This window comes from Notolabrus celidotus, chromosome 7 (assembly GCF_009762535.1).
Source record: "Notolabrus celidotus isolate fNotCel1 chromosome 7, fNotCel1.pri, whole genome shotgun sequence".
NCBI classification, from domain to species: Eukaryota; Metazoa; Chordata; class Actinopteri; order Labriformes; family Labridae; genus Notolabrus; species Notolabrus celidotus.
Window position 1 is genome coordinate 37,794,770 of NC_048278.1, and position 15,000 is coordinate 37,809,769.

General features: G+C 41.8%; 4 protein-coding genes across 5 annotated transcripts in view; 3 read left to right on the forward strand and 1 right to left on the reverse strand.

Moving 5' to 3' along the window:
• Positions 1-608, forward strand: part of npepps (aminopeptidase puromycin sensitive) — a 36,537-nt gene extending 35,929 nt beyond the window's left edge. The window contains exon 23 of the mRNA XM_034689023.1: positions 1-608. This exon is cut by the window's left edge and continues 1,574 nt beyond it. The gene's annotated coding sequence lies outside the window, so the exon portion shown is untranslated.
• A 2,302-nt stretch (positions 609-2,910) lies between these two features.
• On the forward strand, positions 2,911-8,361 carry c7h6orf120 (chromosome 7 C6orf120 homolog). 2 transcript variants are annotated; one of them, XM_034688347.1, is made up of 2 exons: positions 2,911-3,039; positions 7,328-8,361. In XM_034688347.1, exon 2 carries the CDS (start codon positions 7,375-7,377, stop codon positions 7,930-7,932), a length of 558 nt encoding a protein of 185 aa, XP_034544238.1. In that variant the 5' UTR covers positions 2,911-3,039; positions 7,328-7,374; the 3' UTR covers positions 7,933-8,361. The 2 variants fall into 2 exon arrangements, with proteins under 2 accessions (XP_034544238.1, XP_034544239.1); XM_034688348.1 differs by having other exon boundaries at positions 2,917-3,039; positions 7,331-8,361.
• Positions 8,362-11,327: 2,966 nt separating this feature from the next.
• Positions 11,328-12,178, reverse strand: mrpl21 (mitochondrial ribosomal protein L21). The gene has a single exon (XM_034688975.1). The coding sequence runs from the start codon at positions 12,134-12,136 to the stop codon at positions 11,555-11,557; it is 582 nt and encodes a 193-aa protein (XP_034544866.1). The 5' UTR covers positions 12,137-12,178; the 3' UTR covers positions 11,328-11,554.
• A 1,261-nt stretch (positions 12,179-13,439) lies between these two features.
• The window catches only part of wipf2a (WAS/WASL interacting protein family, member 2a), a 23,155-nt gene continuing 21,594 nt past the window's right edge, over positions 13,440-15,000 (forward strand). Inside the window, exon 1 of the mRNA XM_034688974.1 lies at positions 13,440-13,891. The gene's annotated coding sequence lies outside the window, so the exon portion shown is untranslated. The remainder of the gene's footprint in view (positions 13,892-15,000) is intronic.

The window sequence follows — 15,000 nt, forward strand, 5'->3', positions numbered from 1 at the left end:
TTTTTGTTTTTTCGTTTGTTTTCTTTTGTTTTCTTTTGTTTAAACTACAGTTGGTGTTCATTAAAGTGATAAAGGATTATAAAAAACAAAAGATGTGAAATTAGTACCAGTTGATTTTAATGAGTGAGGTGTGAGTGTGCATGCCTGGAAACAGATTTGTAATTTATTTTGTATTATCTCACAGGCCAGGAGATGATCATACTGGATTACAAACGGTTAACGCAGCACTGAACCTGATGATGAATAACGTGTGTGTAAATATATAAAACAGCTGAGTCACACCTGATGATGATGATGATGAGAATAAAAAACATGGTGACGGATTGACTTAGACGATTGCAGAGAGAAGTTTTAAATGTCTACACAGTTTTGCTTTCATAAAGTGTCTGTAGAAACCTTCGGGCAGCGTTTGGCTGCTTGATTTTTTGTGTCGACCGTGCAGAGACATTAAATGTTCTTGTCTTTTTCTAATGAAGCTGAATTTAGTTCAACCTGTGGGATGTTTTTGTGCTTCTGATTTAAAGATCTGTCGGGCAGGACAGCTTTGACTTCAGTGATCCCGAGGCGAACGTAAATATGCAGTCCAAATAAAGTAACACTTGACGATACACCGCCTGTCATACCACATGTTTTACACGCCTGACACTTTGATCAATGTCTCATATCATCTGTTCTACAGGATTAAGCAATCCAGATTTGGGATCAGGAAATCCAGCTCCCTTGTGGCACATCTCTCCAGTGTTAGCTTCTCTTCACTGGCTCCCAATAAAATGTAGAATAGAATTTAAAATCCTTCTTTTAACCTACAAAGCCCTTAAAAATCAGACACCCTCGTATCTTAAAGAGCTCATAGTGCCCTATTACCCCTCTAGAACTCTACGCTCCCAACATGCAGGCTTGCTAGTTGTACCTAAAATCTCTAAAAGTAGTATGGGAGGTAGAACCTTCAGTTATCAGGCCCCTCTCCTTTGGAATCATCTACCAGTCAGGGTCCGGGAGGCAGACACCCTCTCCACTTTTAAGAGTAGGCTTAAAACTTTCCTTTTTGACAAAGCTTATAGTTAAGCTGGATCAGGCTTGGACCAGCTTTTGTCATGCTGCTATAGGCCTAGACTGCCGGGGGAACTGGCACACTGACACACTGGGATCCTAGCTCACCCCCTTCCCCCCAACCCCCTTCATCACTTACTTTAACTCTGCCTGTCCCATTAAAGTTACTAACCATAGACCTTACTGGAGTCCCTGAGCTCCCTTGTCTCGTAGATTCCTCTGAGCTGCCGTAGACGTCCTCCTGCTGCGGACGATCTGGACTCCAGCTGATACGGACGTGCTGGACTCCAGCGGCAACAGCTTCTACTACTCGTCTCATCACTATCACCTCTCTCTCTTACTCCCCTCTATCTGTCTTTCCAGACCCAACTCGGTCTCAGATTCAGATGTGTGTCTAACATGAGTCTGGTCCTGCTGGAGGTTTCTGCCTGTTAAAGGAAGTTTGTCCTCTCCACTGTAACTAGCTAAATACTGCGATGTGCAATGCTCATGGTGGATTAAGGTGGGGTCAGACTGAGTCTTACCCTGTCTTGGTGTTGGGTCTCTGTTCATAATTTGACATAGAGTGGTCTAGACCTGCTCTGTTTGTAAAAGAGTCTTGAGATAACGTTTGTTGTGATTTGGCGCTATACAAATAAAGATTGATTGATTGATAGTTTAAAAAAACAAACTGGATTAGATCAATCTGATTCAGATTCTTCGGATCCCTAAAGTCTAACAAAGGTGATCACTTTAATCTTGTGCGCACAAGATAAGCTAAGGGGAGCAGCTGTGTAAGCGGTCTCTTGCTAACGTTCACTCTTGGATTGACCACGCTGTACACCCTGATCTCAACCAAGGGAGATGTTCCCTCTGCTGGTGGTGAGGCTTTCAGCAGTGTGTCTGCCCCCTGGTGGCTGACTGCAGTATAGGTCCAAAAATCCGTCTCCCCCATTCATTTGAATGGGGGAGCAGTCAAACTTTAAAACATAAATACACGTGGTACGAATGTTTCTCCCATCCGTATGCTGTGGTTATATGAAGTTAGTATTTGAGTGTTTTGTGTCTAAGGACTCTTTATCCTGAAAAGTTTCTTCTTCGTTGGTTATTAGAGTTTAAAAAACGGGGTTTTACTTCCTGTTTCCTTTGATTCACAGCCGCCGTGGAGTGAAACTCCAAAGGACACACAGCGTCTTGTGATGTTACCCTGTAGGGCGGAGCTTATAACAGTGGCTTCACAGGCTCTGGCTGCACAATGGCGGCGCCCAGGAGGGGGATTTTTTGGCTTCAGAACTGTACAACGGGAAGAGGCGGAGCAACGCTGTCCATTTTTATTTACAGTCTATGATCTCAACCAAGCGGCAACCTCCGGTCTAAAAATGCAGTACTCCATACTGCAGTGTTGGATTGTTTTTTTTTTACATAATCTATGAAGGGTTTCCAAATTTTCCAAAAAAAACACAACGTGGATATTTACTAGGTTATAGCAGCAAAACAGATAGTGCAAAAAATAACAGCAAGCACACAAAATAGTAAATATTAAATTCTAAAAGTTAAAATTAGTGTATCCTATGGAAAAATATGAACAGAAATGAGCTTAAAATATAATACAAGTGAATTTACAATTTATCTACACATCAAATTAGTGTCAAATATAGATGACAGAGGTTGCAGCCATTTAACAGGGGATTTAATATTTTTTTATTTGATGAAACGATTTTTATCTGTGTATTTGACCATCACTTAACATTTTCTCTGGGTTATATTAATAAAACAAAATGTATAGATTTTTTTAATTTCAACTTTTTCTCAAACAGTTATGAAGATGTATGAATAAGTTTAATTTTTATGATTATAGTAACATAAATCTCAGGTGGGTGCAGTTCCTCCTTCTCCCCGGTGGGGGCAGCAGTGAGCTGCTCTCTGCTGTGAGAGAGCGCGCGGAGAGGAGGAGAAGAAGAGAACTTAGTTTCAGCAGGTTGGATTTAAAGATGCTGAAGAAGAAGCAGAGTGAGTTTCTCACACTTTACTGATATTTATCTTTAATAACTAACATTTTAAATAATCACGGAGGGTTTAAATCCCTCTGCAGGTTCAGTTTGAGGAACTTTAACAGGACATGAAGCTCAAACTGAAGTAGCACCTAGCTTAGCGTTAGCAGCGTGCTAACCTGTAACCAGTAGCTTAGTGTTAGCTTCATGCTAGCTCAGGCTAATGCTGTTTGTTTGTTTCTAAATTAAAAGATGAATAATCAGATTATTTACATCATAAAGTCTCTGTTTCTCTCTCTGCTGGTTTATAATCAGGAGTTTGATCTTCACAGGGTGAAACGTGGACACAGTTAGCATGTTAGCATTCAGCTCAGAGCTCCGGGAAGTTTAATGTTTTAATGTTTTCAGAGTTTAATAAAGTGAAACTCGACAGATTTAATGTAATTTAAATGTTTGTGAAGTTATTAAGATTCATGTCAAAGAGTTTCACTCCTCTCAGTGTTTTATGTTCATGGTCTCAAAGGTCAGACTCACCGAGCAGGTTATTTATAGCTGCTCAGGGTTCTTCCTCTTACCCAGGTCTCTGATCCACATACAAGTCTACAGGTCTGATCTACATACAGGTCTTATCCACTTACAGGCCTACAGGTCTGATCCACCTACAGGTCTGACCCAGGTCTCAGTGGACTGGGAGGAGGCAGACACTCAGCAGCCCAGGGTTACTACAGGTTAAATAACTACAAATAATAATAATAATAATAAAACCTTTATTTATAGAGCACCCAACAACGATTTGACCTGATGTCACAGGCATCACAAGAACCCAACAATATGTACCAAGACCAGAGAGACCAAGAAAGAAAGAGGACTAGATGTATAAAAAGAAAGAAACAATAAAAAGGAATAAAGCACGAAAAGAGGGATAAAAGCAAAACAGATACAATCATCAAGAGAAAAAAAAAATATAAAAGTGATAAAAGACTTTAAAATAGAATAAATGAAAGCTAAGAGAGAATAACAAAAGGTGAAGAAATACATAAATCCAGATGAATAAAACCACTAAAGGCAGTAAATGATGCATTAAGAGAGTAAAACAATTAAAGGAAATAAAATGAGATAGAAAGTAAAATGATGATAAAGGCAGTAAGAAGACGACATCACATGAAAGTGATTTTTTAAGAAGAGGTTTAAAAGGTGTTACAGATTTTGCCAGCCTTATCTCCTCGGGTAGGTCTTCCAAAGTCCAGAGGCCCTGATTGAAAATGCTCGGTCTCCTTTAAGATTGAAGCCTAGACTTTGGAACAGCCAGGAGGTTCCAGGCTGCAGGTCGGCTCATATGGTGTTAAAAGTTCTGAAATATAGCTCAGAGCCAGACCCGTGTGGGCTTAGTCGAATAGTTACCCTCCTCTCTGATGACATAAGAAAGAGAGAGACCAATTTAATGACTGTGCAAAGGTGTAGAAGAGTCATGTCTGTGTTTAATGCAGTGACTTCCACTACAGAGTCATGTCTGTGTTTAATGCAGTGACTTCCACTACAGAGTCATGTCTGTGTTTAATGCAGTGACTTCCACTACAGTCATGTCTGTGTTTAATGCAGTGACTTCCACTACAGAGTCATGTCTGTGTTTAATGCAGTGACTTCCACTACAGAGCCATGTCTGTTTTTAATGCAGTGACTTCCACTACAGAGTCATGTCTGTTTTTAATGCAGTGACTTCCACTACAGAGTCATGTCTGCGTTTAATGCAGTGACTTCCACTACAGAGTCATGTCTGTGTTTAATGCAGTGACTTCCACTACAGAGTCGTGTCTGTTTTTAATGCAGTGACTTCCACTACAGATTCATGTCTGTTTTTAATGCAGTGACTTCCACTACAGAGTCATGTCTGTTTTTAATGCAGTGACTTCCACTACAGAGTCGTGTCTGTTTTTAATGCAGTGACTTTCACTACAGAGTCGTGTCTGTTTTTAATGCAGTGACTTCCACTACAGAGTCATGTCTGTTTTTAATGCAGTGACTTCCACTACAGAGTCATGTCTGTTTTGAATGCAGTGACTTCCACTACAGAGTCATGTCTGTTTTTAATGCAGTGACTTCCACTACAGAGTCATGTCTGCTTTTAATGCAGTGACTTCCACTACAGAGTCATGTCTGTTTTGAATGCAGTGACTTCCACTACAGAGTCATGTCTGTTTATAATGCAGTGACTTCCACTACAGAGTCATGTCTGTTTTGAATGCAGTGACTTCCACTACAGAGTCATGTCTGTTTTGAATGCAGTGACTTCCACTACAGAGTCATGTCTGTGTTTAATGCAGTGACTTCCACTACAGAGTCATGTCTGTGTTTAATGCAGTGACTTCCACTACAGAGTCATGTCTGTTTTTAATGCAGTGACTTCCACTACAGAGTCATGTCTGTTTTTAATGCAGTGACTTCCACTACAGAGTCATGTCTGTTTTTAATGCAGTGACTTCCACTACAGAGTCATGTCTGTTTTTAATGCAGTGACTTCCACTACAGAGTCATGTCTGTTTTTAATGCAGTGACTTCCACTACAGAGTCATGTCTGTGTTTAATGCAGTGACTTCCACTACAGAGTCATGTCTGTTTTTAATGCAGTGACTTCCATGACAGAGTCATGTCTGGTTTTTAATGCAGTGACTTCCACTACAGAGTCATGTCTGTTTTCAATGCAGTGACTTCAACTACAGAGTCATGTCTGTGTTTAATGCAGTGACTTCCACTACAGAGTCATGTCTGTGTTTAATGCAGTGACTTCCACTACAGAGTCATGTCTGTTTTTAATGCAGTGACTTCCACTACAGAGTCATGTCTGTTTTTAATGCAGTGACTTCTACTACAGAGTCATGTCTGTTTTTAATGCAGTGACTTCCACTACAGGGTCATGTCTGTTTTTAATGCAGTGACTTCCACTACAGAGTCATGTCTGTTTCTAATGCAGTGACTTCCACTACAGAGTCATGTCTGTTTATAATGCAGTGACTTCCACTACAGAGTCATGTCTGTTTTTAATGCAGTGACTTCCACTACAGAGTCATGTCTGTTTATAATGCAGTGACTTCCACTACAGTCATGTCTGTTTTTAATGCAGTGACTTCCACTACAGAGTCATGTCTGTTTTTAATGCAGTGACTTCCACTACAGGGTCATGTCTGTTTTTAATGCAGTGACTTCCACTACAGAGTCATGTCTGTTTATAATGCAGTGACTTCCACTACAGAGTCATGTCTGTTTATAATGCAGTGACTTCCACTACAGAGTCATGTCTGTTTATAATGCAGTGACTTCCACTACAGAGTCATGTCTGTTTTTAATGCAGTGACTTCTACTACAGAGTCATGTCTGTTTTTAATGCAGTGACTTCCACTACAGAGTCATGTCTGTTTTTAATGCAGTGACTTCCACTACAGAGTCATGTCTGTTTTTAATGCAGTGACTTCCACTACAGAGTCATGTCTGTTTTTAATGCAGTGACTTCCACTACAGGGTCATGTCTGTTTTTAATGCAGTGACTTCCACTACAGAGTCATGTCTGTGTTTAATGCAGTGACTTCCACTACAGAGTCATGTCTGTTTTTAATGCAGTGACTTCCACTACAGGGTCATGTCTGTTTTTAATGCAGTGACTTCCACTACAGAGTCATGTCTGTGTTTAATGCAGTTACTTCCACTACAGAGTCACGTCTGTTTTTAATGCAGTGACTTCCACTACAGAGTCATGTCTGTTTTTAATGCAGTGACTTCCACTACAGAGTCATGTCTGTTTTTAATGCAGTGACTTCCACTACAGAGTCATGTCTGTGTTTAATGCAGTGACTTCCACTACAGAGTCATGTCTGTTTTTAATGCAGTGACTTCCACTACAGAGTCATGTCTGTTTTTAATGCAGTGACTTCCACTACAGAGTCATGTCTGTGTTTAATGCAGTGACTTCCACTACAGTCATGTCTGTTTATAATGCAGTGACTTCCACTACAGTCATGTCTGTTTTTAATGCAGTGACTTCCACTACAGAGTCATGTCTGTTTATAATGCAGTGACTTCCACTACAGAGTCATGTCTGTAACATTCAGGTTCCTGGTGTGATTGTGGTTTTGGTCAGTCGCTGGAGGACTTGACATCATAAAGGGATCTTTTGTGAGGTAGTGTTGCACAACGTGGTCTTGATTAACAGGTCGATCCGGCCGGGTTCACTTGGCAGGGATTACTGATAGATAGACATTAGAGTTTCTTCTTCTACTGGAGGTCTCACTGAGCGTTTCTTCTTCTCTTGTTTTCAGCAGTCTGGTGTGGTCCAGGCGGTGACTGACCGTCCGATGCCTTCATCATGATGCTGAGCTGCAGCGCTCTGCTGGTCGCCCTCCTGCTGACTCAGGTCCGAGGCTTCCTGAACTCCTCGGAGGACGACGGCGTCCCCGAGGAGTGGGTCCTTCTCCACGTGGTCCAGGGCCACATCGGCGCCGGGAACTACAGCTACCTGCGCCTCAACCACGATGGCCGGATCATCCTGCACATGCAGAGCCTCAAAGGAGACGCCGACCTCTACGTGTCGGACAAAACCCTGCGGCCGAGCTTCGACACCTACAAGCTGCAGTCGGTCACCTGCGGGCAGGACGTGGTCGTGGTGCCGGGGGACTTTAACAGACCCGTGGGCATCGGGATCTACGGGCACCCGTCGCACAAGGAGAGCGAGTTTGAAATGCGAGTGTTTTACGATCAGACGGTTCTGCAGGACCCGTTCCACAAGGGCTCGTACAATTCAGAGGACGGACACAAGAGTAAGAAATCCCCTCAGGCGGCCGAGGACGACTTTCAGGAGGAGGAGTCGATATTTTGGACGATTCTCATCGGACTCTTGAAGATTATACTCGAGATTCTGTTTTGAGAATGGTTCTCAGGAGGAGGAGGTTTAGCTTTTCTGTTGGTAGATGAACGTCACAGCAAACGTTCAGACGTTCGGAGTTTTAGTTCCTCGTGATCAGAGACGGTTTAAAGTCCAGGTTTCTGATTGGACGTGAAGCCTGCTGTGACCAATCAGAGGAAGCTGTTTGAAGTTCTGATTAGTTTAAAGAAGCTGCTGATGTTTCTAAACTCATGAATATCAATCTGTTAACATTCATTTGAGATTTTCTGCTCGCTCTCTTTTTTTCCGCCGCCTGTTGGACGGCGCTCCTGATCCTGCGTTTGAGTTCAGTCCAGATTCAAGTTTGTGACCACTGAGCAGAAATGTTCAAACAGTGCCTTCAGATCGCTCCTCTGCTGTCGACTCAATCAGGTTTCTAAATAAAGCAGCTGTCCTGCAGACTGTCGGAGAGCTCGTGTGTGTGTGTGTGTTGATCTTTGTTTCAGATTTGATGAAGTGAAGATGTGATGCTGGAGGATTTGGAGAAGCTGGGAACAAATCTAGACCTGAGATTGAATTCAGGGTCGAAACAGAAAAAGATCATGACCATAATTTCCATAACACCTAGCAGCAGTTATTAAACAGCTGATAGACTTTGTAATATGTTTCAGAATAACTTCATTCATCAGGGTCTGAAAAACAAACTAATTAAAGGCTTCACAAAAACTCAACTTCTATCATTGACCGTATATGGAGGACACTTCTTATGAATCTTGTAAAAATTGTCTGAATTATAAAAGCTAAAAGTTGTTCCTAATACACGATAACTTAAAGGAACAGGAAGTCCCTGCACTACTCGAGCCTCATGTTTACTCGACTGAAGACCAGGATGACTTTAATATTAAATCACTTTCAGGACTTATATTATTTAACATTGATATCACTGTTCAGACTCATGACTTGTATTACATTTCAGTATCTTAATTCAAAAGTAATGCAGCTTTATGAACAGATTCCCCCTCTAACTTTATCAGTGTCATTACGTCATGACTCCTCAGGGTGGCAGTGTTCCTTCACTTTACTTTTAGAGGGAGCTTATATTCTTCTGTTCATCACACAACCTGCTGTGTGTCACACTGACTAAACTTTTTAGATGGTTAGACTAGCAAAAAAAAAAAGAGGTCTTGGGGCGCTAGTGGCCTAGCGGTCTAAGCGCCCCACGTATAGAGGCTACAGTCCTCGTCGCAGAGGTTGCCGGTTAGACTCCTGGCCGGTTGACCATCTCTCCTGCATGTCTGACCCCGCTCTCTACTCCCCCCACTTCCTGTCTCTCTTTAGTTGTCCATCCAATAAAGGCGAAAAGCCCAAAAATATAACTTAAAAAAAAAAAAAGGTCTGATGTTGAATCAGTTCTAGAGTTCTGAGAAGAAAAGTCAGAATTCTGCCTTTGATCTGAGGGTTCTAGAATTCTGACTGTCATCTCAGAATTCTAGAACTCGTGGAGAAAAGGGCAGAATTCTAGAATTCTCAGATTGAGGTCAGAATTCTGACACTTTCTCTCAGAGATCTAGAACTCTGACTCTGATGTCAGAATTCCAGAACTCTTAAAAAAAAAAAAAAAATCCTGAGATTAGTCAGAGTCATGACTTTTTTTACTCTGAATTCAGACTTTAATCTCAGGATTTAAAAACATTTTTTTACTGACCTCACCTTCAAAAGAAAAAATTGTCCAGTTGGCCCTGATCCTCTTCTGTAGTTTCATTATGACAGGCTGAAAATTAACATTTATCAGAACCACTTTATGATGATATCATTATTATTGTGAGTCATGTATCGGGTGTTTGAATCACTTTCAGGACTTATATAAACAAATATTGATCATAGTACTGGCACCAAATATGAAAATCTTAATTCAAGAGTAATGCAGCTTTATAACCAGATTCCCCCTCTAACTTTATCAGTGTCATTACGTCATGACTCCTCATGGTGGCAGTGTTCCTTCACTTTACTTTTAGAGGCAGCTTATATTCTTCAGTTCATCACACAACCTGCTGTGTCTCACAGAAGAGGATGAGGAGCACTGACTAAACATTTTAGATGGTCATTTAAAAAATATATTATTCTGTCTTTTAAAAAAAAGGGTCTGATTTTGAGTCGGTTCTAGAATTCTGAGAGAAAAAGTCAGAATTCTAGAATTCTCAGATCAAAGGCAAAAGTCTAAAACTTTTTCTGTCAGAATTCCAGAACTCTTAAAAAAAAAGTCAATTCTGAGATTACAGTCAGTCGTGCCTCATTTTTCTCTGTATGTATGCTCCTTTTTTTCTAGGTTGCATTACACACTAACATTACACAGAAGTGACCGTGTGGACAAAAGAGACACCAGACAGAGTGATGAATTCTGCAATTCAATTAAAAAAAAGTCTGAATTTGAGTCAGAGTTCTAGAATTCTGAGAGAGAAAAAAGTCAAAATCCTGCCTTTGATCTGAGGGTTCTGGAACTCTGACTGTCATCTCAGAATTCTAGAACTCAGAAAGAAAAAAGTCAGACTCTAGAATTCTCAGATCAAAGTCAGAACTCTAACTCTTTTCTCTCAGAGTTCTAGAACTCTGACTTTGATGTCAGACTTGTAGAACTCTGACTGTGATGTCAGAGTTCTAGAACTCTGACTGTGATGTCAGAGTTCTAGAACTCTGACTGTGATGTCAGAGTTCCAGAACTCAATAAGGAAAAGTCAAAATTCTGAGCTTAAAGTCAGAATCAGGACCATTTATCTGATTTCTGACTTTAATCTCATCTTTTTTTTTAAACTGACCTAACTTTCAAAATAAAAGATGTTCAGTTTGTCCTGATCCTCTTCTGTAGTTTCATTATCTGGTGGACTTTAAATGACTTACATAGCAGAGCCACTGTATCATGGTTTCATTGTTATTGTGAGTCCTGTATCAGGTATATAAACATGATTTCCCCCTTAAAATTAAATCAGTTAAACTCAGAGACTTAAACTCAAAGACTTAAACTCAAAGACTTAAACTCAAAGACTTAAACTCAGAGACTTAAACTCAGAGACTTAAACTCAAAGACTTAAACTCAAAGACTTAAACTCAGAGACTTAAACTCAAAGACTTAAACTCAAAGACTAAAACTCAAAGACTTAAACTCAAAGACTTAAACTCAAAGACTTAAACTCAAAGACTTAAACTCAGAGACTTAAACTCAAAGACTTAAACTCAAAGACTTAAACTCAAAGACTTAAACTCAGAGACTTAAACTCAAAGACTTAAACTCAGAGACTTAAACTCAAAGACTTAAACTCAAAGACTTAAACTCAAAGACTTAAACTCAGAGACTTAAACTCAAAGACTTAAACTCAAAGACTTAAACTCAAAGACTTAAACTCAAAGACTTAAACTCAAAGACTTAAACTCAAAGACTTCAGTCCGTCCTCTGAAAAAGATGAAGCTTTATTTACTGAAGTGAACTCAGTCCATGGACCTCAGTCAGTTTGGAGCTTTAAAACACCCTGAAACATGAACAATATGAACACATGAACCAGTCTGATCCATCACAGTCCTCAAGGTATCAGGTCTCATGTGAGTCTGAGTGATCCATCACAGTCCTCAAGGTATCAGGTCTCATGTGAGTCTGAGTGATCCATCACAGGTCTCATGTGAGTCTGGGGTTCAGCTCGATGCTGTTGATCCTCAGCACAGTCTGTGGTTGGACGATGATCCTCTTCCTCTGGAACCGGTGCCTCTTCCAGAAAGTCATGTGGGTTTTGGGCCAGGACTCAGTCTTTTCGATCACAGTGGCCTCGACTCGGACCAGATCCTTCCCCAGCAGAGGTCTCCCGATCAGGGTGAAGTCCTCCGCGCCGACCAGCAGCACCTTCTCCATCCGGATCCGCTCCCCGCACCCCGCCTCGATGTGGTTCTCGATGAGGATCAGGTCTTCGTGGGTCACCTTCCACTGACGGCTGGCGAAGTGAACGACAGCGAACAGCCGGCCGAAGTCCTGATCGTGGATGATCCGGTTCACGGTGCTCACCACCGCGGTGTGTCGGCCTTGCTCCTCCTGCTCCGGGACCAGGACCTGATCCTGCCATGGAGGACTAGACAAGGAGGTCCGGGGCAGCAGGTCCCCGCTCAGGGTGCTCTGTGCCCGGGCAGCAGAGGGGACCAGGAGGGTCTGTCTGGGGATCAACCTGCAGCATGTCCTCCACAGACCTGCTGCTGCGGTCAGCGCCATCTTCACAGGAAGTGGAACAGGACCAGCGAGCACTGCGCATGCGTGACCTCTCATAACAAACCTGCGCATGCGTCACTGTAAAGTCACCTGATTCTTGTCTGCGTTCAAAAACCTTCACAGAGAATCGGAAATTATCAACACGGGAAGAATTACATATTTAATGAGACACGACAACAGAAGAAGAACTTTAATGAGAAATATTAAGAGGAAAATAAAAGAGTTTAATTTTATAGTGAGAGAAAACTTTAGTCATGGTCCTGTAGGCTTTCTAGAGAAAGAAAGAAGGAAAGAAAGAAGTGAAGGAAGGAAGGAAGGAAGGAAAGGAAGGAAGGAAGGAAGGAAAGAAGAAAGGAAAGAAAGAAAGAAAGAAAGAAAGAAAGAAAGAAAGAAAGAACGGAAGGAAGGAAGGAAGGAAGAAAGGAAAGGATGAAAGAAAAAGAAAGAAGGTAAGAATGAAAGAAAAAAAGGATGAAATAAAGAGAAGGAATAAAAGAAAGAAAGAAAGAAAGAAAGAAAGAAAGGAAGGAAGGAAGGAAGGAAGGAAGGAAGGAAGGAAGGAAAGAAAGAAAGAATGGAAGAAAGAAAGAAAGAAAGAAAGACAGACAGACAGACAGACAGACAGACAGACAGACAGACAGACAGACAGACAGACAGACAGACAGACAGACAGGAAGGAAGGAAGGAAGGAAGGAAGGAAGGACGAAAGGAAAGGATGAGAGAAAAAGAAAGAAGGTAAGAATGAAAGAAAAAAAGGATGAAATAAAGAGAAGGAATAAAAGAAAGAAGGAAGGAAGGAAGGAAAGAAAGGAAGGAAGGAAGGAAGGAAGGAAGGAAGGAAGGAAGGAAAGGAAGAAAGAAAGGAAGGAAGGAAAGAAGGAAAGAAAAAAGAAAGGAAAGAATGAAAGAAAGAAAGGATGAAAGAAAGAAGGGAGGAAGGAAAGAAAGAAAAAGAAGGAAAGAAAGAAGGAAGGAAAGAAAGAAAGAACGAAAGGATGAACGAAAGAGAAGGTATGAAAGAAAGAAGGAAGGAAAGAAAGAAGAAAGGATAAAAGAAAGAGAAGGAATAGAAGAAGGGAGGAAGGAAAGAAGGAAAGAAAGAACGAAGGAAGGAAGGAAGGAAGGAAAGAAAGAAGGAAAGGATGAAAGAAAGAGAAGGAATTAGTTATTTTTTGGTGCGTACAGATAAAATAATTTCGGGGTTATATACTTAGTTTTCTATGAACAGCAGTAGTTCTGTCACTGTAATATAGTTTTTATAATTTAAACACCACCTTGGAGTCTGGGTGGTGAAATGTCCCACCGCCCTTGAACGCAGCGCAGCCTCCATTTTGTGTGGTCCCGTTTCCGGGTTTGTGAGCAGGACCGATAAAGTGAACGGTGTCCGCGGGGAGTATGGCTGAGCTCGCGGGTCCGGAGTGCGGGTAAAGTTTTCCGTCTCTCCCCGAAGCTCCACAAAGTGTCTCCTCTCTCTTCCTGTAGTCCGTCTGAAGCCCTGACTCACCGCAGGACCCTGCTCCTGATCCGGATCCACAGAGAGCCGGACTGACACTGACAGCTGGAAGTAAACAGCTAGCTGCTACCTGCTAACAGCTAGCTAGCGTTAGCCGGCTAACCTGGAGGTTTGGGGGTTTCTCCGGATCCCTCCTGTCCCAGTTTGTCCCCGCAGAGCCCGGAGGGAGGATTTCCACATCAGCAGTATCCCTTCATGTGGTTTAGGAGGTCGGGACTGCAGAACCTCCTCCTCAGAGAGCCCGGGTGAGTTGGACCGTGAAGCTAACTTTAAGTTAAAGCTGCAGGTATGTTGGAGTCTACCTGGGAGCGGCTGCAGCTACCTGTCCGGGCCTGTTCCCACCAAACTCCCAACAGCGAACTTCCAGGTCCTGAATCAGACTATTAAAGTCCCAACAGCAAACTTCCAGGTCCTGAATCAGACTATTAAACCCCCAACAGCAAACTTCCAGGTCCTGAATCTACTATTAAACCCCCAACAGCAAACTTCCAGGTCCTGAATCAGACTATTAAACCCCCAACAGCGAACTTCCAGGTCCTGAATCTACTATTAAAGCCCCAACAGCAAACTTCCAGGTCCTGAATCAGACTATTAAAGTCCCAACAGCAAACTTCCAGGTCCTGAATCAGACTATTAAACCCCCAACAGCAAACTTCCAGGTCCTGAATCAGACTATTAAACCCCCAACAGCAAACTTCCAGGTCCTGAATCAGACTATTAAACCCCCAACAGCAAACTCTCAGGTCCTGAATCAGACTATTAAACCCCCAACAGCAAACTTCCAGGTCCTGAATCAGACTATTAAACCCCCAACTGCAAACTTCCAGGTCCTGAATCAGACTATTAAACCCCCAACAGCAAACTCTCAGGTCCTGAATCAGACTATTAAACCCCCAACAGCAAACTCTCAGGTCCTGAATCAGACTATTAAACCCCCAACAGCAAACTCTCAGGTCCTGAATCAGACTATTAAACCCCCAACAGCAAACTCTCAGGTCCTGAATCAGACTATTAAACCCCCAACAGCAAACTCTCAGGTCCTGAATCAGACTATTAAAGTCCCAACAGCAAACTTCCAGGTCCTGAATCAGACTATTAAACCCCCAACAGTAAACTCTCAGGTCCTGAATCAGACTATTACATCAATGAAGTTACATAAACTGAACCTTAAAGAAGGCCTTATTTAAAATAAACATTAATGTACTCATATCTCTCCACAGTGGGACACTTTTTTTATACAAACTTAACCTTTTTACCTCCTAAAGTGTCACTTTCTTCTTTTTTTTAACATTTTTTTATTCAGCTTCACACTTATACATACATATCTGCAGAAGAGGATGAGGGCCAATTTACA